The sequence below is a fragment of the Pongo abelii genome, chromosome 11, assembly GCF_028885655.2.
Source record: "Pongo abelii isolate AG06213 chromosome 11, NHGRI_mPonAbe1-v2.0_pri, whole genome shotgun sequence".
Lineage (NCBI taxonomy): Eukaryota > Metazoa > Chordata > Mammalia > Primates > Hominidae > Pongo > Pongo abelii.
Window position 1 is genome coordinate 142,674,206 of NC_071996.2, and position 22,172 is coordinate 142,696,377.

Genomic DNA, 22,172 nt, shown 5'->3' on the forward strand with positions numbered 1-22,172 from the left:
TTAAGAACAAGGCAATGACTACAACAACGATGCCAACACCTGCAGGGGCACATGAGCACACAGTCCACTTAGCCCTCGTCAGGCTCACGGAGGTGGACCGCTTAGTAGTCCCACTTCCTAGATGGGAAAACAAGGCACACAGAGCATAAGCGGCTTCCCAGGGTCATGGAGCAAGAGAAAGCTGGGACAGAGGCGGCTGTGTGGCTGCACTACACTGTACATGTGACACTGGCTCGGAGGCTCCCAGCCAGAGGTTCTGCAGGATGAGCCGCTGGCAACCTGGGGAGGCGGTGCAGGACAGAAGGGGCTTGCAGAGTTTTGGAGGTGGCGGCACAGGACTGGAGGGGCTTGCTGGGCACAGGCGTAAAGCAAGGCCAGAGCAAGCTGGGCAGCCATGCATGGGCCCCCTGGCACCACAGAGCCTGGGGAGGGTACTGTAAGCAGGTCCCCATGCCAACGAGCAAGCTGCACCTGGGAGGAAAAGAGGGCTGACCGTACACAGGGAAGAAGTAATGCCGAGTTCAGCACGTTTCTCAGAGAGGTGAGATCCATGCAAACTCGATATTCAGGTTCTATCGAAAAGGCTGTTTTCCAAAAACCTGATACACAAGATTACGCATGTTACTTAATCATGCAGAATAAACTGATTTAGAGAAGGGAAGAAGATGAGTGACAAACAAACATCTCTGATGAAGTGTATCCCAGGAATCCTGAAGATAAGGCACATTTTACGTTTTTAAAGATACGCGAGAAACTCAGGTGTCCTTCACTACCCACACTCGTGCCAGCTGATCTAGAGCATCTAAGAGACTCTCAGACGCAATCTCAGATACATTCCTCCAGAGAGATCCACGTGCCTGCCACTGTGGCTGGAGCTCAGAGAGGCACTGTGAGGGTTGCCCCCTCCCTCGTTACACCACGGGCTCCTGTGCTCTAGACAGGCAGGGACACGAATTCAAGCTTCTGGAGAAACAAACAGAAAGGGGCTCAGGAACAAAACAAAGATTGCCCCACTTGGCTTCTGGGCAAAGAAGGAATAAGAAGGAATCGTCTCTGTCTAAACAGAGACACATGGGCAGCACAAAACAAGAAAACACCAAAATCCACCAGACTAGTCAAGCCAGAGGCCCAAGCCCACCCAAGCCAGCCCCCAGCCCCACGCATCCTGCAGCACAGCCTCCTACAACATGCCAAGCCCCTGAGTTTTCACCAAGTTCACTGCCAGAGTTTCACAGGTGCAGCTCTGAGGGTATTTCAGCTTTTCATTGGCAACAACAGGTTTCCAGGAAGCCAAACACAAAGCTATGAAGACGTACAACGATGACCCGCATGGCAAGGGGGTAGGTAGCTGCTCCCTCATTTATTTATTTTTGAGACAGAGTCTGCTCTGTTGCCCAGGCTGGAGTGCAGTGGCACCATCTCGGGTCACTATAACCTCTGCCTTCCAGTTTCAAGCGATTCTCCTGCCTCAGCCTCCCAAGTAGCTGGGATTACAGGTGCATGCCACCACACCCAGCTAATTTTTGTATTTTTAGTAGAGACGGGGTTTCACCATGCTAGTCAGGCTGGTCTTGAACTCCTGACCTCAGGTGATCCACCTGCCTCGGCCTCCCAAACTGCTGGGATTACAGGCGTGAGCCACCGTGTCTGGTCGGTGCTCCCTCATTTCTGAAGTGACTTTCACATTGCTGTTGCTATGTAATTTCATAAGGACATTCCCATTTTTCTCTAAATTGTATTTTTCTAAATGTAACCACTCCCCCAGACAGTGCACATTTGTAAAAGTTCGCTAACACAAACTGACCACAAGAGTCGGTTCTGGGCTTCCAGTGCTGGCTCAGCTTGGTCCAGACAGAAACCCAAATCGCAAGAGCCGGTGGCCTCTCCCAAAAGGTGAGAAAGGGGAAGTGACTTCTGTTTCCACTCCATCTACCTGACTCTGGGAGTGAGGCGTGGATTTTCACTGCAGTCACAGTGGCTACATCACGTGATGGGGATGTGTGTTTGGGAACTGTGGGGGTGGGACAGGCGTGCCTTCCTGTCTCCTCCAACGGCAGGCGAGGGCCGGGCACCATCCAGAGCGTGGGTAGCCTCAGAGCCTGGCTGCACCCAGGCCCATCTGTGCTCACCTGTGACGAGGGGCGCTTGTGCCGGCGGCTGCTCCAGTAAGACCATGTGCTGCAGAAGAGGGCTGTGCGCTGCCCCTCCATCCCGCTCCAAGGGCGAGGTGCTCAGGTAGGGAGTGAGGTGGGTGCCGGGGAAAAGGGAGAGCCTCTGCTGGAGGGCGGGAAGGGCGAGTCTCTCGGCGTCCTGCTGGCCCGCTGTGCCCTGGAAAGCACAGCCAGGATGCTCAGGTGGAAGGAGCCATCACTGCCACCCCACGCCACACGGACCCATGGGGGCTGACTTACAGCGGAAGGGCCGGTGGCAGGCAGGCCCAGTGTGATGTTGGGCAGGGATGGCGATGTGTAGAGGGGAAGTGGAGCGGCCGAGCCTTCTCGCGCCACAAGTCTGTGCGCCAAACTCGTCTGGAGACAGAACACACGATGACCATCACAGTCTGTCACGGCCAAACATCAGCAATATACACCAAGAAAAACAACGATGAAAACACCTGCGGCAGCCTGCACTGAATTCTGATATATGAGCGCAAACATACATGTAACAAATGAGACAGCAACGAGAGCATGAGATTTCAACACGCGCCACAACATGAAAGCACAATTCACCGCTCCAGTTTCCTCCTCCCGATAAGAGTTCTTCTTCTGTCACCTTGTCCAGCATCATCTCATTGATTTCTATTCAGTTTGATTATTTACCACAGAACAGTCAGAAGGAAATCTAGGCTAATATAGTTTACAATGCCGTTTTGCAGTTTCTAGGATAATATAGTTTTCAATGCTTTTTTGTAGTTGGCAATGTCTTTCCAGACTTAACATCAAAGGCAGAAAACAAAAAGGAAATAACATTTAATTGTACATTTAAAAATAACTATAAGGGTATGATTGGATTGTTTGTTACACAAAGGATAAACACTGGAAAGGATGGACACCCCACACTTCGCATGACGTGATTATTACGCATGGCATGCCTGTATCAAAACATCTCATGTACCCCATAAATGTATACATTATGTACCCAAAAAAATTAAAAATAAAGAGAAAATCATAAAACAACTGCCTCTATGAAAGGCGGGCAATGATGATAATACTGGCCACGTATGAGGCAGATGAGGGTCAGCACAGAGAGCCTGCAAATCAAACAACAGTGAGAAAAGCACGTGGTGAAGACCAGTGACGGCAGAGCTCAGGAGGGGGAAGGCGCTCAGGAAAACACATCATGGTCATCTAAAAACGTATTCTGAAACCCAAGAAACACTTTTGAAAAATGATAATACCATCTTGGCCTAAAGGAACTGCAAACACTGTTGGGTGGATTACAAATCAGTTAGTGGCATCCTTTCTGCAGGACAATTTGGCAATCTATGTCAAAGGCCTTCAAAATCTGTCTAACCTTTGATGCTGGAGCTCCACCCTTGGGATGTAACTTTAAGAAATAAGGAGATGGCCTGATGCCCATGAAGCCTCGGCTGCGGGGCTGAGCACCCAGCAGGCACGGCAGAGCTATGCGGCTTCCCCGACACCTTGGTGTTAACAGAACGGAGGGGCATTGCATACCGGGATGCTCTGGGGGTTGGGAACAATCTAGTTGATTACTTGGACACTTGTTTATGATACATTAAGTTAGAGAAACAGGTTATAGATCATGTACCTTTTAAAGAGTGGGCTTGGATAAAGCAAACACAAGCCAGGAGTAAAGATTAGAAGGCCACACAGGAAGAGTCAGCAGCAACAGTCTCCAAGGACTTGAACTACTGTGATATTTAACATCTTTTTGCTTGTAGAATGAACGTGTTTTGCTAAAAAGGACAATAGTTTATCACCACTATATCCCCTACACAGTAGCTACTCAAGGAATGTCTGCTGAATGACTGGGCAAAGAAAGAGAAGGAATAAATGTTATTGTAATCATGCTAGTTAGTGGGGTTTGGCAGATAGAAATCCCCTTGCCAGAAACTAACATTAATAATGAATAGATAACAGATGCCATTATACTCTCTACCTCCATGACAGCAATGTTTTTAGCTCCCCCAGATGAATGAGAAAATGCAATGTTTGTCTTTTTGTGCCTGGCTTAGTTCACTTAACATGAGGGCCTCTAGTTCCATCTATGCTGCTGCAAATGTCAGGATTCCATCCTTTTGATGGCTGCATAGTACTCCACTGTGTACAGCGCCACATTTTCTCTGTCTATTCATTCACTGAAGGACACTGAGGTTGATTCTACCTCTTGGCTATTGTGAAAGATCTATGGCTAAGACCTCAAAAGCACAGGCAACAAAAACGAAAACAGGCAACTGGGACTCTGCTCAACTAAAAAGCTTCTGCACAGCAAAGGAAGAAAATCACGAGTGAAGACACGACTTGCGGAAAGGGGAAACATGTGCAAGCTATTCATCCGACAAGGGAGCAGTATCCAGAACACATGGGAACTCCCGCAACTCACCAGCAAAACCCGAAGCAGCCCGTATAAAAGTGGGCAAAGGATCTGAAGAGACATTTCCCCAAAGACATATGACTGGCCATTGGGGATAGGAAGAAACGCTTCTCCTGACAAACACTTACACTCAGGCTGTTCCTACAGAACAGAAAACCCGGCCTTCTCACTTAGGAGCAAACTCATGGTACGCCTCGCCCCAGAGGAAACCCTGCAACTCCCTTTAGATTTGCTCACATATTACATTGTGTAAGGAATGATTAAAGGGCTACTGAGAAAAACATTTTTCCTAGACATTTTTTTTTTGTCAAAAGTTAAAGAATTATCAGTAAGTTATGCTGTAGAGAAAATGCTTGTGATTTCCAGGAAAGCACAACTGTGCTTGTGTTATTATCATTTGGGAACAAAATAAGGAGACGTTCTAATGTTTGCAAAGTTTTCATTTCCTTTGTAAGCAAGGTTTTTTTTTAAGCCCATTTCTGGAACTAAAGGAGGCTTCTGAGAATTTGTTCCTTGGAGATGCCGACTGGTCCACCTGAGAAATCGCAGGGCGTTCTGGCATCTGCTGTCTCGGGGCCGAGCCCTGCGGGAGGCATTCTGAGGCTGGAGCCCCCCGGACCGCACCTCAGGATGTGCTCAGAGGCAAAGTCCGCAGGCCTGAAGTCAGAGCATCCAGGCATGCATGTAAATAACAGCAGCAGCGGCCACAGAGGAGCTGTCCCCTTACGCACCTGGATGACTTCCTCTCACTCTCTGAGCCCTGCCTCCTCCCTGTAAAGGAGGTGCCCGGCACACTGAGCTTCCCTGGCCTGTAGAGGAGGAGATGCCTGGCGCACTGGGCTTCCCTGGCCCTGTAGAGGAGGAGGTGCCCTGCACACTGGGCTCCCCTGGCCTCTAGAGGAGATGCCCGGCACACTGAGCTTCCCTGGCCCTGTAGAGGAGGAGGTGCCCGGCACACTGGGCCTCCCTGGCCCTGTAGAGGAGGAGATGCCTGGCACACTGGGCTTCCTTGGCCTGTAGAGGAGGAGGTGCCTGGCGCACTGGGCTTCCCTGGCTCTGGAAAGGAGGAGGTGCCCGGCACAGTGGGTTCCCTGGGTCTGGGGGGCCTTCAAGGTACAGTAGTGTTTCTAGGGGCCCCAGGGTGAACAGAAAAGGCAGTGCTGAGAGCTAGGCTGGGAGGCCCCTGCTCCCCCCACGTCCCCATCCACTCGAGACACCCCCTCTGATGGGCAAGCTCACTAGCCTCTGCACCACGTGAGAACGGAGAGCCAGCCCCTGGCCGTGAAGCACAGGCGTTCTCAGAGACCTGTCCAACTCTAGAGATACTGAAACCCAGAAATGGCGCCTGGGTGTGATCCAACATGCAAAGGCTGCCCGTGCCCACTCTAATGAACATCTGATGTGGAACATGAACAATGGCACCTCCTGGTATTTCCTGTAACTCCTTCTACGTGTTCTATTAATTTCCAGTAGCTTCATTTACGTATCACGATTTGTAAAAATTAACACAGAACTGGAATGATGCAGACCCACCCAAACAAGGCACTGTTCCAATATTAACTACCATGTACATAAGTGCCTCATTTTAAATAAAAACGTGTATCTAGGACCACAATCAACAAGATGCAACCAGTGTTAACCTCAGGGCAGGAAGTAATTTCTAGGTTGCATTATAAGGCTTATTACTGGTAGACCTCAGCTATGACCGCAGCCATACAGAGGACTGTTAAAACTTCTAATCATCTAAATAAGTACTGAAGTTGGCAGGCTGAAGAAGACAGGTAATAAAAGAAATCGATGTATGAAGTAAAAAGAATAAGAGAAAATGGGGATTAAGCAGCCTGGAGACAAAGTGCAAAATTCGTTCCGAGCAGTAATTCTAGTCTCTAAAAATGTTTATACATAAACGGTCTTGAAATTTGAAATGAAAATGCTAAACCCTCATGCCTCTGTATCCCAGCTAAGATTTGCCAATCCTTTGGAAGGGCAGGATTCATTTCTAAATATTTAAGAAGGAAAGTCAATAACTATATTTAATAAATTATAGCCTTCTGTAAGTTGGAGAGAATTCAGAAAGAACCTCCCACTCAGTAGAACTCTGCCCCATGAAGCAGACACAGCATTTCCAGCTCAACTCATCAGAAAACTCACTGCTAAAGCGTACCCCTCCCACCCCTGCCCCACAGTCAGGCCCACCCAGGCCCGGGGCACCACTCAGCCCGTGGGACTGCCTCTCTCTGCCTCTCTCTTCTTCCCCGTGCTCTGGGGGTGGCCTCTCCTCCTCAGTGGGGCACTGTGTGGAGTGTGGGGCAGGTCCTTGCTGCCTGCCTGGTCCTGTCCCTGGGCCTGGCACAAGGCGCTCGAGACACGTGTGGGATAAAGGCAGGGGGCGCAAAGGAGCTCAAGGAACACGGAGTGAGGTCCTGCGACCTGCTACCCTGGAAAGCCTCCGGGTATGGTCAGGGTGCGACTCTGTCAGCCTGGGCGCCACTCCTCCCCGCCTTGCCACTCGGCTTCTGTGTCTCTGACATCTTTCCCACCCAGGGACTCCAAGCGTCCCCTGACTCCTCTCTAGCTTGCCAATGTCCCTCCCAGACTGTGGCACCACTTGGGGTCTGATAAAGGCAGGGGACCAGGGGTGCTGAGCTCTGCGGTCTGAGATGCCTGGTTCCCATGATGCCTGGAAAAGCTCCCCACTCTGTGGTTTGGCCGGCCCTGCCATGCTGACCACGGGTGACGCTCCAGTTGGCCCTGACACATGGTTTGTTGGCCAACATCGTGTTCTGTATTTCTCAATACAAAATAAAAAACGTTAAGTCTCACTTAGCAACTATACCCACGTGCCCACGGACTCTCAGCCACCCTCAGAGCACTGGTGACCACAGCGAGCCGGGCAGCAGGGTCCTGTCCACCTAGAGCACCTGCCATGCGTGGGCTTGTGCTGGGATACCATCTAGTGACATCTGCTCTGGAAGAGGTCAGGAGAAAGGACCAGGCTCAGGGCTGTCCCTGACGTGCCTGGAACTAGCGTGTTCATAATGAAAGGAGACGTCTGTGATGAGAGGAAGGCAGGAGGGTAACCTCCAACTGTGTCCTTTTCAGGATGGCTCACAGGCCACTTTCCCTCACCCCAAATTGGAAGGTGAGGAGTGAAGGGCAAGTGCAAAGTGGGGTCATTTCAAGCCCATCTGTCCCGAGTCCGACTCTAGCCGTGGGACACAGGACAAACGCTTCGCACTGACCTCCGCCGGGATGCTGGGGACGGTGGGCGTGATACCGTTCTCCGCGCTGACGCTCCCGGAGCTGTTGTTGGGTGAGCTGGGTCCGGAGCCTGGGGCGCTGCTGCACGCGGAGTCTGCGGAGGCAGAAATACCCTGGTGAGTGTTACTCTATGCGGAGGGAGGGCTGTGCTGACCTGTGGCCCGAATGCCCGGTACCTTCCACGGACCTGCTCGTTAGCTTGCGACAGGCAGTAGTTCCAACAAAAAGAACACGGCCATGGTTTCGAAAAAGAAAGTATGATGCTGATTTCTGATTTTCCAGTTTTGTCACTGACTTCACTTTTTCTAGGACATGTATGTTACCAATTTTATACCTCGTTTGATTTTCAAGACAATTTTAAACACCAAAAAGATTTAAACACTTATTAGTAACCTAACAACAGAAGACCAGGAAATGCAGAAGCTAAGTGACTTTGAAAAGCAAAAGATCAGCTTTCCTGTGCTCACTATAAAAAGCTTAGTTCAAAATAAAGCAACCTACTATTAGTGTTCACTCAGAGCTGAATCCTCTCATTTTCCCTACATAGCAGCAAGCATCCAGGGGAAAATATAGCCAGTGTCTCCTGAGATCTATCCGTGCTACTGGAAAACACACGCTCGGACAGTCTTAGAGGATCTTTAACCATCTGCGTGGCTTGACCCTGGTTAATGAGACCAGGTTCCGCTCTGACTGAATGTGACTTCCAAAAGGGGCCACGTCCAATCCAAAGATCCCTTCACCTCTGAAGGGGCCTGCTGCTATTTTGGGCACACACATCCACCGTGGGAGGCTGCTGAGGCTCTCGATATTCACACAAGGATTTGTTTGGCTTGTCATATGTTTAGTTTAATGGCATTTTAACAATGGCATCATCTGGTTAAAGCTTTCCAAAGAAAACACAACGTGACCTATTTGCCTCAAGAACTCCAGGCGTCTGCTGTTCAGCAATGACTCTGGGTGCTCAGAACCTCGCCCCAACCCATATGTGCAGCGCATACAGGTCAGAAGGAAGGGGCATGGTGGGGGCCCTGGAGGGGAGGTTAAGGGACGTTTTCCCCAAGCAGCCCCTCAACAGAGCCGTCCCCAGCAAAGCCTCCTCCACGGTCTGCTTGCTGCCCGGGTCCTCCTGGAGCCCACGAGGATGCAGGTGCCCACTCATGCTGACTCACATGGTATCCATGCCTGCTGGAGGTGGTGACTCTGCAAATATAGCCCCGAGCCACAGTGACGAGGATGACGAGGGTGGGGGAACAGGAAAAGCCACCCACAGCTCCCCTAACCTGGCAGACCTAATTCCAAACTTTGCCTTTATTAGCTCATCCATCTCTCAGTTACTGTTTGAGGAAGGTGCCATTATGACCCCGTTTCACAGAAGAGGAGATCGAGGCACGGAGCAGCCAACATCACTCGTCCCAGGCCACGTGGCTTGAGGGAACTGTCAGGGGCGTCTGCATACCAGAGTTAACCCAGCTGGGTGGTGAAGGCGCGCCTCTTCTGTTGACCAAGCTGCCCACCCAGGAACACCCCGGGTACATCTTGCCCTTGACAGCAGGGCAGTCTAAACCTCCCAAGGTCAAATCACTGTGTCCACCCAGAAGCCCTACACCAGCCGCTCCCCATGCCTCTTGGAGCTCAAAAGGGCGTGGGGTCAGCTCACTGTCCCGGGCATTGAGCATGAGTACAGGACCGGGTCCCGACCCTACCCCATCCTCTTTCTTTCCCTGGTCCTCTCACCCTCTCACTTCCACCAGACGCTAACTCCAGAGGTAGGCTTCTCCGGCTGCCTAGGCCATGTTATTTGCACTGTGAGTGGGCATTCTGAGAGTGCCACCTGGGCCGAGCCAGTGTTTGCATTTCACTCAAGAAAGCAGGACACGCCTTCTCCAGGCCCCTCTAACTCTCCCATCTCTGCCCCACCTGCAGCCCACCGTGGCCGACCCTCGACCCCCACCCTCTGATGTCAAGCTGTCTCCAGCTACACACCAAGATCCAGCAGATCTTCCTTGTCATGGGTGCCTCCCAGCTGTGTCATCAGATCAATACCCTCACGCACGTGCCTGGGGAGTCCGGACAACTTTTTGGGGTGGTAAAAATTATATGCGTAACTTTCCACCCACTTTTAACTCAATGAGGTTAATTTTATTTTTTTGCATTCTACTTCCAGGAATGGGTCTAAGAAAATTCACATAAATGCATAATCTTCATAGTATTATTTAGATCAGCAAAACGGGAACACCATTGGAGGTGCACAAAATGCGTGTGGCTGAAATTGAGTGGAGACGGACGCAGGATAGCGCAAGAAGATGGTGAGAACTCAGCTGTGAGGAAGGCACAGAACACAGGCTGCAGGGAAGGCGTGCAGAGTGAGAACTCAGGTGTGAGGAAGGCGCAGAACACGGGCTGCGGGAATGTGCAGAGTGAGCAGGATTCACTCTCGACAGAGCGCTTATGGGAATGCATTTTCTTCTTTGTGCTCTACAGTAGACACCCAATTAATTAGTGACTGAGAAAGAGCAGAGTATCCACCTGGCTTTCTTTCTGCCAAGAACCGTGACTGCCTCCACTGCTCCAAATGGGACCACCCTGCCTAATACCTGTCTTCTGGAAATCGGCTCCACTGCTCCGTGTGGGACCACCCTGCCTAGAACCCCTAATACCTGTCTTCTGAAAATCAGCTCCACTCAGAGCAGCCTCCCCATCGTGGCAGCTCCCTGGTACCAGTGCTGGCCAGGAGATGCACAACCCTCTGCCTCTCTGCCCCAGCCCCACTCACCCGCCCAGTCCCAGTGCAAATGCCACCTTCTGCAGAGCTCTGCTGGCTTAGAGTGGCTTGTGCTGATCACCCAACTCCTAGGTCCCTCGGCACGGGCTCCCTTTATGCCACAGCTCAGCACTGATCACGTCCTGCCACGCATGGCTCCTAGGTGAGCTCAGCACTGATCAGGCCCTGTCACACATGACTCCTGGGTGAGCTCAGCACTGATCAGGCCCTGTCACACATGACTCCTGGGTGAGCTCAGCACTGATCACGCCCTGTCACGCATGACTCCTGGGTGAGCTCAGCACTGATCAGGCCCTGTCACACATGACGCCTGGGTGAGCTCAGCACTGATCACGCCCCCGTCACACATGACGCCTGGGTGAGCTCAGCACTGATCAGGTCCTGTCATGCATGGCTCCTAGGTGAGCTCAGCACTGATCACGCCCTGTCATGCATGGCTCCTGGGTGAGCTCAGCACTGATCAGGCCCTGTCACACATGACTCCTGGGTGAGCTCAGCACTGATCTTGCCCTGTCACACATGACTCCTGGGTGAGCTCAGCACTGCTCAGGTCCTGTCATGCATGGCTCCTAGGTGAGCTCAGCACTGATCATGCCCTGTCACGCATGGCTCCTGGGTGAGCTCAGCACTGATCACGCCCTGCCATGCATGGCTCCTGGGTGAGCTCAGCATTGATCCGCCCCTGTCACGCATGGCTCCTGGGTGAGCTCAGCATTGATCACGCCCCCGTCACACATGACGCCTGGGTGAGCTCAGCACTGATCAGGCCCTGCCATGCATGGCTCCTGGGTGGGCTCAGCACTGATCACGCCCTGTCACGCATGGCTCCTGGGTGAGCTCAGCACTGATCACGCCCTGTCACGCATGACTCCTGGGTGGGCTCAGCACTGATCATGCCCTGTCACGCATGACTCCTGGGTGAGCACAGCACTGATCAGGCCCTGTCACACATGGCTCCTGGATGGTCTCACATGTGATGTGCTGCTTGCTCAAATTACATCATAAGCTCCTTCCAGGGAAGGACTCTGTCTCACTATTTTTGCGCCCAGCCCAGTGCTGACTCCACTCGGTAGTCACTGGGTGACAACAGGAACACCAGCTTTAACACTCAGAAGAAGCTTGCTGAAGACTCCGTCTCACCCACTGCACACTTAAAAAACAAAACAAAACAAAAAAAACTGCAAAGGTTCACGTGTCCATTCGAGCCGGCCAAGCAAGGCACTGCTCATAGGAAAAAAGGCTGCATTGGAATTTGAAAGCTTTTAACTCACATGATTTCTCCTTTCAACTGAATCTTCCCCAGTCAGTCAGACTTAGTGGAACTTTAGATTATGACATTTCTTGATGACTGTAGAAAGGGTCTGTGTGTGTATAACGGCCGGAGGAAAGAAACCTACATCAGAAATGACACACATGGAGCTCCCCCTGGGCATGAAGATGTCAGATACCTTTTAACAGAAATCCACAAATATTCAGACCCAGACCCTTACACCGGGGTTAAGAACTCCTAAGTAGAGAGGGGACAGGGCACAAGAAACAGGCAGGGCCCTGTATTTAGCGGGGAGGTCTGGCTCTCACCTCACTGCTGAAGCAGAGTCCCTGTGCGATGCCAGTGTTCGCACACACGGGGCATGGCACCAGGAGCCCCTCCCAGCCTTCCCTAGGTCAACAGCCTGCTCAATGGAACTGTGCCTTTCACAGACCAGCTGCCATGAGACTTGGCCTTCAAATCGAACACTTTCTGTTGTGCAAACATGTCGACTACCTCCCCTCTATCCAGGCCATCCCCAAGCAGCTCCTTTATCCTGGTGCTGTGATTTCAGGAGCAGTGGGGTGAGGGGGTGTACCCTCGTGGTGGTTGGGAATGGGTGGTCCTCTGGATGGGGATATGCCCTCAAGAGGGGCGGGTGAGCCTTCAGGATGGGGCTCTGCCCAGTCTTGTCCTTCTGCGTGTCCACCACTAGATGGGGCCAACCGTGACACGTCACTAGGGCCAAGCTGAAGCAACTTCACTCCTTGCTTTCCCCCCTGCTCAGCTGATGGGTGCTCTGGCGTGGGAAGACGTTAAAATGCCCCGGTGGTTCTGACACTGCTCAGGGGCAGCGGAACAGGGCAGGGTACGTGATTCACCACTACTAGGGTGGGATTGGTTAAGACCCACCTTCAGAGGAGCCTCAATTCAAGCTCCTGACTACATCTCCTGCAGTGCCAAGCTGGGGCACCCTTGCGCACCTGAGCCCACCTAGAACCAGCTCTGAGTCACTAATGCCAGGAGCAGGGCCCGGCTTAGACGTGCCGGAGTCATCAAACCTGGTCCCCTGGGCCTGGCACTTCCAGCGCCATGGGAACAGGACCACACTGGGGGTTGACAGCGTCAGGCAGACGTGGGTTTTCAGAAGCTCCTGAGAGAAACCGCCTATGGCAGGAAGGCCTGGCAGAGGGGACAGCGGGAAGGGTGTACCTGCTCAGCCGACATACCTGTGACATCCAACGGACGCTTTTTTAGAGCAGTGACCACTGGCCCGTCTTTCCTGCGTAACAGGGGGCTGCTCCGTCTTTCGGCCACTTTCTGCTTTAGCCTGGACCGTAATTTCAGATTCGGTTCAGAAGCTGCACGAAAAGGAGATGTCATTACAGCCAGGCAGACACCACTGGCTCAAGGTTATCCTGTTGGTGGTTTTTAAAAAATATGCACTCTGGTGAGTAAATATTTGCTCAACACTGCCATGTTGCTGCAGGGGAGAGTGCAGGGAACTCAAAAAGCAGGGGATTCTAACTCCCATTCATCAGTCCCAAATAACGAATAAAACGTATCTGGTGCTTTGGATAAATTTCTGTGGCCACAGCATCATGCAAGCGCTGGCACTGTCTCCACAGAATCAAGCCACCACTGTGTTTACCAGGAGATGGAAACAGGACTGACAAGCTGATTTACTGGGCGTGGCAGGAGGCTGCTGAGGTGTGAAGTCACTTAACGGCGATGTCTCGTAACTAATGCTCTTCTAGATAATACACCCCTATCTTTATAGCTGTGTTGCTCTAAAATCAGAGAAAGACTGACAGGGATGTGAGGCTGGGCCCAGGGATGTGAGGATGGTGTCCACGCTGCACCTTCTTGCTCGCCTATGCATCGCCCCAGCTGTGTCAGTCAGTGAGGCCTCCAGAGCGTGAGGCTGCTATCCCCACCCCAACCTGGTGAGGCTCAGCAGAGCCCGTCCCAACATCTGTGCCAGCTTTACCTTTCATCTCACCACAGGGTGAAGGTACTGGGCGTGGATCGTTTTCTGTGAACAGCTCTGCCTGTGTGGACAGAGCCACTGGTGAATCTGTACCTTTCAGCCCACCGTGGTCCCCAACTCATCTGCATCTGGAACCCAAACCTCTGGGGTGAGGCCCGCCTTGGGAAGCACCAGGGATTTAAAGGCAGCAACTGGAGTCAAAGAAATCTCCAACCCACCCGGGAGAGGTTATCGGCTTTCAGAGTCCAGAATGGCACCAAGAATACCACCGTGGAGACGTGTGTCACACGAGCCTTTGAGTTCTGAGGTTTTACTTGGCTACTTTCAAGATTCTACCACTTGTAGATTTGCAAATTAGGGAGATTTTACTTCTTTTTAAAAAATCAGCACTCGTGCTGTTCTTAATCTTTCTGGAACAGGCAGTGCACTGCTTCCAGAGCAACAAGGAATGAGATGGGAGTTTCTCCTGGAAGCAGGACTGATGTGGTTGGGCGATGGGGACCAACATGACTTCATTCTTTGGGACATGTAGACAGCCCAGGACCTTCTCCACTTTGGAAAAGGCTTCGAGTCAGGGACAGTTTTTCTGCAGGTCTTGGAAGGATGTGGGAGAAGCAAGCTCCCTAAAACAGCCTTCCCAGAGAAACCAAAGAGGCGCTGTGAGAAGGTACCAGACTCTAAGCCTCTGCAGGGAGCGAGGCCTCTGTGCTGTGGCACGGGGGACCTGGATGACGACAGATGATGGATTCAGCCATAAGCCGGCCTCTCCATGGGCTACTGACCAGGGCACACTTCTGTGCCTAACACAACCGACCGAGGCAAGCGTAGATTCACAAGCTCCACTTCTATTTCCACGCTGGGTTTCTTGCCATTATTCAAAAAACAAAACAAAACCAAAAAGTCCAAGCCAAAAAACCCAGCTGATGACTAGGCAAGAAAACAGTACATCTTCTCCCACCACCAGATCCCCACTGAAACCCACATGGGCTCTGCAGGGATTCCCCGGGCCTGGGGCAGGAGCCGCTGACGGTGGGCAGCAGCCACTTCTGAGAGGCAGGGACTGTGTGCGCCCACAGAAGAGCACAGGGTCCCTGGCCCTGTGTGAAAGGTCTTCCTCAGTGGCTGCCCTGCCACATGGAGTGGGACACGTGGCATCGGGAGGCGGGCATGACATGGTCACTCCAGGCTACCATGGACTGGCTGTGGTACAGCAGCCCAGTGCACCGCCTCCCCCAGGCCCTGTGGGGCTCATCACGCTGCCACCAGGTCATCAGTCAGGCGGCAGATCCTCCACAGCCCTGCCGGGCACTCCAGACTCCTTGTGCAAGAGACTCTTGAGGAGAGTCCCGTGGTGGCTGCCTCACCACACCCCTTCCCTCCACTCCCCTCCCCTCCCCTCCACTCCCCTTCCACAGGACTCTGCTCCACGCCCCTCCCAAGGCTGCCCTGACCCCCCACAGCCCCACTGCCCCCATCACAGCCCCACTGCCCTGTCTTCCTCACAGCAGCCTTCTCACCATCTGGAATTCTTCTGCCCCCTCACCTGTTTGCCCTCTGCCTCCCAGCCTGCACACCTGCCTGGGCTCCCTGATTCTAGCCGACTGCACGTCCCTGGTCGACTCTGCCTGCAGGGTGGCTGCAGCTGACCAGGAGGCTCCAGGACACCATGCCGGCACTGCCGGGGACAGCATGGCATGAGGCTGGGGCCCTCCGCTCGTCCCTGCCCCGTGGGCTATTCAGCACTCTGACTTCCCCGCAGAACCTATCAGACAAGCAGGGCTTTGGATGCCGGGCTGGGGGAGGGGATTGAGCAGCAGCACGTGGACCAGGAGAGAAGGGGGATGCTGGAGACTGCCCAGGGCACATGAAGTGGCCTTCCTGGGGAGAACAGAGAAGCCCTAGGGGGCAGAAGGCAGCCGGGGGAGCTGCACACCACGAGGAGCTGCACACCGCGAGGAGCTGCACACCGCGAGGAGCTGCACACCGCGAGGAGCTGCACACCACGAGGCTCACTGCCTGCTTTCAGGGTGGCTAGCCTTCCTGCTTCCTGCCCTCCCTCATTACTTCCAGGCCGGGCATCTCATGGATTGACTTAAGCCATAGGGACCTACAATTTCGGCCCTTCAAATGCATGTGTCTTAAAGCTTGCACAATGCCTGTAACTCCAATAATTCTGCCAAAGGCAGCCAAAGTGGAAGATGCAGGTAAGCCAGCACCTGGTGACGGTGAGGGTCGAGGCTGCACATGCACTGGCTCAGTGCAGCAGCCCCTTCACCGCCCTCGAGGGCCTTCCACTCATTCCAGGCACGATGTGGCCAGGCGGAGGAACTGCAGAAACTGGATCCCACCCCTAAGAGGGCTGCAGGTACATTGACAGAACCAAAGCATCAGGCCGGAGGCCTCATGGAAGAGTTGCTCCCACCAAGTATGGGTGAGGGCAGGAAGGATGCCAACTGTACTTCCAAATGCAGTGTCTGCTCCTTAGGGAACAGGGAGAGCAAGTGGGATTGTTTCTCCTGAAGCCAATCAAGTAAATGACTAGTTAAGGCGATACAACATTCCAATCACAACCTTAAAATTCAACGCAGTGCCCAATGCCTAGCAGGTGTCTTCATCCTTCTGCCAGAAGCAATTCTGATGGAGACACAGGCTTGCTCCTCCCAACTTAAACATCCTGAGAGTCAGCTGCAGGTGAAGCGGCTCTCAGAGCCGGAACGCTTTAACTGTTTAGCGGCCGGGTTTACAGAGGGGACATGCGTGCACCTGGCACGAGTGTGGAGGGCGGTTTCTTTGTGGGCCTGATGCAACGTCCAGCAGCCAGCGAGGAAAGAACCTATTGATTTAGCAGCAGAGAATGCACGCAACATCGCCGTGGGACAGGGCGTGCAGGCAGAACTGCAGAGAGAAGGAGGTACCTGCTTCCAGCTGCTCTGCCCTGAAATCCTGAAGTGACACCAAAGGAAATATTAAAGAGGATAAAGACAAGAGGACAAAAACTAAAGTGCAGAAGGAAGGGGCTGGAGAAAAAGTTGAGAATTGTCAGAAGGGGGAATAAAAGGATAAAAAGATGAAAAATGAGAGTGCAAAGGTCCTACAACAAATTATCGGAAACGCCAGGAGAGGCGAGAATCAGCAGGGTGGAGAAAATCATGAGCAGCAATTCCAGACCTACTTCTCCAGCTGAAGAGGAGCTGGACACGGAGGCCAAGAATCCCCCACCTGCGGGATCCCAAACTGCTTCAGAGCTCTGGGGACAAAGGCTCGCCCTTGAGAACAGTTTTGTACTTGGCAACAGCCACATTGAGGGCAAGACGACGACCTGAAACCCTGCAGGAAACTCGTCCCAACCAACTGATCAACCAAGAGTGCGACAGAATAAAGAGATTTGCCAGCAAACGAGGACTCCAAAAACTCACGCTCCACACACGACTTCTCCAAGAGCCACTGGAAGATGTGCATGACCAAGATGACGAGGCCGCAGAAAGGAGGCCACGGAGCCCGGGAGAGGAGGCGGGGGCCGGGCCGGGGGAGCAGACCATTCACACACACCGGGCAGTGGGGCCAGAAGCACCAGGTGGCCTGCTGTGTGGAGCAGGGTCTCCTAGGTCTGCTGAAATGTGGGCCTGAATTAATAGCAGGCAGGTATGAAACTAAGCAAATGAAGAAAATGATCAACTTCCGGAAAAATTTCTACGAGGTGGATGCAGTCCAGGTGGACGCTGGTTCTGCTGTGAATGTGACACACGTTGTAATGACGCAGGCGGGACAGGCAGTCAGGGACGGCCACTCTCCTGTCATGAACATCGTGGGGATCTATGTGAATGTACGTTTATTTACTTCGGTAAAAATAAAAAGATAATCCTGGCCGGGCACGGTGGCTCACGCCTGTAATCCTAGCACTTTGGGAGGCTGAGGCGGGTGGATCACCTGAAGTCAGGAGTTTGAGACCAGCCTGGCCAACATGGTGAAACCTCGTCTCTACCAAAAATAAAAAAATTAACCAGGTGTGGTGGTGGCACCTGTAGTCCCAGCTACTCAGGAGGCTGAAGCAGGAGAATCCCCTGAACCCAGGAGGCAGAGGTTGTCTCGCTTGGGCAACAGAGTGACATTCTGTTTCAAATAAAATAAAATAAATAAATAAAAAGATAATTCTAAGAAGACAAATGACAGACTGGAATCTAACTTCTGTAATACATGAAAACACAGGATTGCAAACAACATATAAACAGTACCTACAAAGGAACAAGAAAAGACGACGCCCGATAGAAGAACAGGTAAATGAATTGCCGCTAAACAACATCCATTCAGCATTGATGGAACTGCCTCATGTGCCCTGCATGGCTCCAGATGCTGGGCATAGGGTGGCTCTGAAGACAGGGCCTGCTCGGGGCAGCCCTGCTGCCCAGCTCTGGGGCACCAGCCACCCTCGACCTCGAAGCACGTTGCTCACGTGCTCCTGGGGAGGGGGAAGCACACAGGCATGCCCGCCCTTGACTGACGGTGACGGCACTGCTCACTCAAACACCAACAGGCTCGCCATCTTCATCACCGGCCAAATTGCCTAGAATGAACTGCAACTCCACCTCCTGCTTGTGTGTGTGTGGGGGGGGGCTGGAGAAAATAGACTCTCAGGCTGCTGGGGAGGGGGTATCATTTGCTCAATGTTTTGGAACATACATACTCTCTGAACCAGCAGCTCCATTTTCAGGAACCTTTCCTACAGAAATATTAGCATAGTGAGGAAAGGTGCTCAAAGTTGCTGGCAAAATGGTAACTAGAAAACAGTCCAACTTAACATCTATGTCTTAGACTACTTGAGAGAAAGGCGTTGAGCTTCATACGTAGAAATGTAATAATGGCCACAATATAATATTAATTAAAAATAAAGGTAGAGGAGAAAATGCAAAATGGGTATTTTTGTTAACAAGACAACTCAGATACACACAGAAACACAGATACACACAGACACACAGATACACACACAGAAACACAGATACACAGACATACAGATACACACACAGAAACACAGATACACAGGTACATACACAGATATACACACAGACACATAGAAACACAGATACACACAGAAACAGATACACAGAAACAGACACACACACAGAAACACAGATACACAAACACAAAAACACACACAGATGTACAGAAACACAGATACACATCCCACACACAGAAACATACACACACACATACACACCCCTCACACAGAAACACAGACACACACACAGATACACAGAAACACAGATACACACACAGGTACATACACAGATATACACACAGGTACACAAACACAGATACACACAGAAACAGATACACAGAAACACAGATATACACACAAAAATAGACATACACACAGAAACAAACATACACAGATACACACACAGATACACATCCCACACACAGAAACACAGATACACATACAGATACACAGAAACAGATACAGAGAAATGACACACAGAAACACAGGTACACACAAACACAGATACACAGAAACACAAACAGATACACATGCAGATACACACAAACAGATACACATACACACACAGAAACACAGACACACAGATAAACACAAACACAGATACATACCCCACACACAAACACACACACACACAGAAACAGATACACATATACAGAAACACAGAAACCTACACAGAAACACAGATACACACACAGAAACACAAATACACACACTGAAACACAGATACACAGATACACACACTGAAACACAGATACACAAACAGATACACACCCTACACATAGGCAGAAAAAGGTATCTGGACAGATACATATCAAACCAATAACAGCAGCTATCTCTGGGAAGTACGATTCAGGGTGTGTGGACTGAATGTGTTTTAATTTGTTATAAGCATGCATTACTTTTGCGGTTCTTTTAAAGAAGGTGCCGCGTGTGATGCGTGCAGGTGGTGTGCTCTCCCCCACGCTCTTTCCTCCTCAATCCTCTCAGTGAAAAGATTTCATTTGCCGTCAATCTCAGTGTCGTTTTACCACTGCACAGTGGAAAAAAATATGTATTTGAAAACAATTAGTTCAAGAGCTCCTGGGGTACTTTCCACATTAGGAGGAGTTCAGGTTTGATGGATGTCAAAGTTGGAAGCATGGGGCACAGAGCCCTCGGTGGCCCACTGTTCCTGACACAGAAACTGCCTAATATTTAACCATACTCACCATCCCTCTAAATTTTTTGGAAAAGCACAACAAAGCCTATTTCAGAACCTTCTGAATACACTCACGCTCCCTTTTTAAGAACACGAAATTGATGGAGGACCCAGCCTGGCACAAGAGCCCCTGAATCCCGGGGGGAGGCTGCCTATCTGGTAGCAGGAAGCTCAGCTAAGCTGGCTCTGGGGGAGGGCACTACAGATGTTAACCCTCTTCTTGTCTGCTCAAAGGCAGCTCAAAGAACAACAGATTCCACCGGCCACTGCCTGAGCGGCAGCTGAAGGGATGCTCACCACGCTGCACCTCCTGAAGTATATACTACACCTTTACATACAGCAGCAGGAAGTCTCACCACACTGCACCTCCTCAAGTATATACCACACCTTTACATACAGCAGCAGGAAATCTCACCACGCTGCATCTCCTCAAGTATATACCACACCTTTACATACAGCAGCAGGAAGTCTCACCACACTGCATCTCCTGAATTATGTACTACACCTTTACAGACAGCAGCAGGAAGTGTGGGCACTGCCCATTTCTTCCTGGTCCCACCCCTCTCCAGCAGTTTCTGCAAACTGCATTAGAACAAGGGATGGCAAGCAATGGTCAGAGGCAAACAGAGAGCCCCTTCCCAAACTCAGGGATGGATGTCAGGGTGGAAAACACACTCTGTCCTATTTCACAGTACCCTGAGCCTACTCTACACATGGATAAGAACAAACACTTGTAACTTTATTCAGGTCACTGGTACACAGGGAGAAAGCCATGAGCCTATTGACGAGCTGTGGGGCTTGACTAATGAAAGAACCGTGAAGCCATGAAGTGGACGCCCACCGCCCCACCTTGCAGACCGGCAGACAAAATGGGAGGTCGTCTCATCTGCCCAGGACACGGCGTCGTGGGCGCCAGCCTGGCCACAGGCCCTGTGCTCTTCCTCACCAAGCGGGACAGCTTCCCCCCAAAATGGAGGAAAACGCACCCTATCTGCACATCTAAGCAATGGATGGATGTTTCCCATGGGCAGCTGTGACCTTGAGCGACTGGTTTCAGAAGGCCCCAGGTGAGGAGGGCAGAGCTAGATGAACACTTTTCAAGTCTGACCATGGAGGCAAGTGCAGGGGGAGCCCAGGATCTTTGACTGACTGCCCAGATCCATGATCCATACAGGGGCCATCAGAACTTGGTCCCTAGGACCAGCCCAGCCCCCTCCCAATTCACACCCAACAGTGGGGACCAAGCCCTACCAGGCAGGCTAGAGAATGCCGGAACAAGGCTGAAGTTACCAACTTCTCACCGAACGTGAGCTCTGGGATTTTGCTTCCTTAAAAGAGCCAGGACAATCCATGGCAGTGCCACAGCCCAGGCCAGCATCCGGGTCCCAACACGTGCTGGGGAGAGTGTTTGCTGCTAGGACCATGTACCCAGGGACACATGAGGATGCTGGACAAAGAGTGCTGTGGAGTGCACGGTTTTCAGTGCTCAGGCCCAAGAAGCTGCTGACAAATGGGAACAAACTGTGCTGGCTGGACAACAGTTAGTTGTTTCGGCCTCGTTTCATCTATCAGCAGTCACATGAGGGGAAAATTTAAGAGTCATTATAAGAAATACACGGTGACTAATATCTTTAAGAAGATTATGATGAAGATGTTACTGGGGAAAAATAAGATCCCTCAACATCGTCAAAATGACAAAACATTGCTTGCTTTTAAAAGTGGAAAAGCCTCCACTCCTCAGTGTGAACATGGACTCGAAGGCTCTGTTTAAATGCAGTTTCTGGTGAAGCCATCTGACACCCACACAGTGCAGGAAAGATCCAGCGTCCTATGTCCGTGACAGTGATCCACAGTTCTGTCTCTTATGACTATATTTAAAAATACACATTTGGCGGCTTCACGAGTCTGCAGAAACCCAAAGTCAGGGTGACCCTTGAGGCTGCACAGACATGGGAAGGGACCAGATACCTCACCCTGGGCCGAAATCTGGCGGGAGGTGAAGACCTCTGAAGTGGAGACACCCCTGCTGCCAATCTCCCAGGAAAGGGGCGGGGCCTCTGGCAGGAAGAGCTGGACCTGAGGCCCGGGGTAGAGGGGTCTGACTCTCAAGCCCAGCGGTGGAGGCTCCTCCTGGGAGATGGC

General features: G+C 51.7%; 1 protein-coding gene across 11 annotated transcripts in view; it reads right to left on the minus strand.

The window, feature by feature from the left end:
* The window catches only part of HDAC4 (histone deacetylase 4), a 358,886-nt gene that overhangs the window by 82,749 nt on the left and 253,965 nt on the right, over window positions 1-22,172 (minus strand). For all 11 annotated transcript variants that reach the window (XM_054550096.2, XM_054550092.2, XM_024243466.2 and 8 more), the window contains 4 exons: window positions 13,079-13,210; window positions 7,800-7,912; window positions 2,412-2,528; window positions 2,130-2,328 (listed from right to left, as the gene is read on the minus strand). In XM_054550096.2, the coding sequence (XP_054406071.1) occupies window positions 2,130-2,328; window positions 2,412-2,528; window positions 7,800-7,912; window positions 13,079-13,210 (561 nt within the window). The remainder of the gene's footprint in view (window positions 1-2,129; window positions 2,329-2,411; window positions 2,529-7,799; window positions 7,913-13,078; window positions 13,211-22,172) is intronic.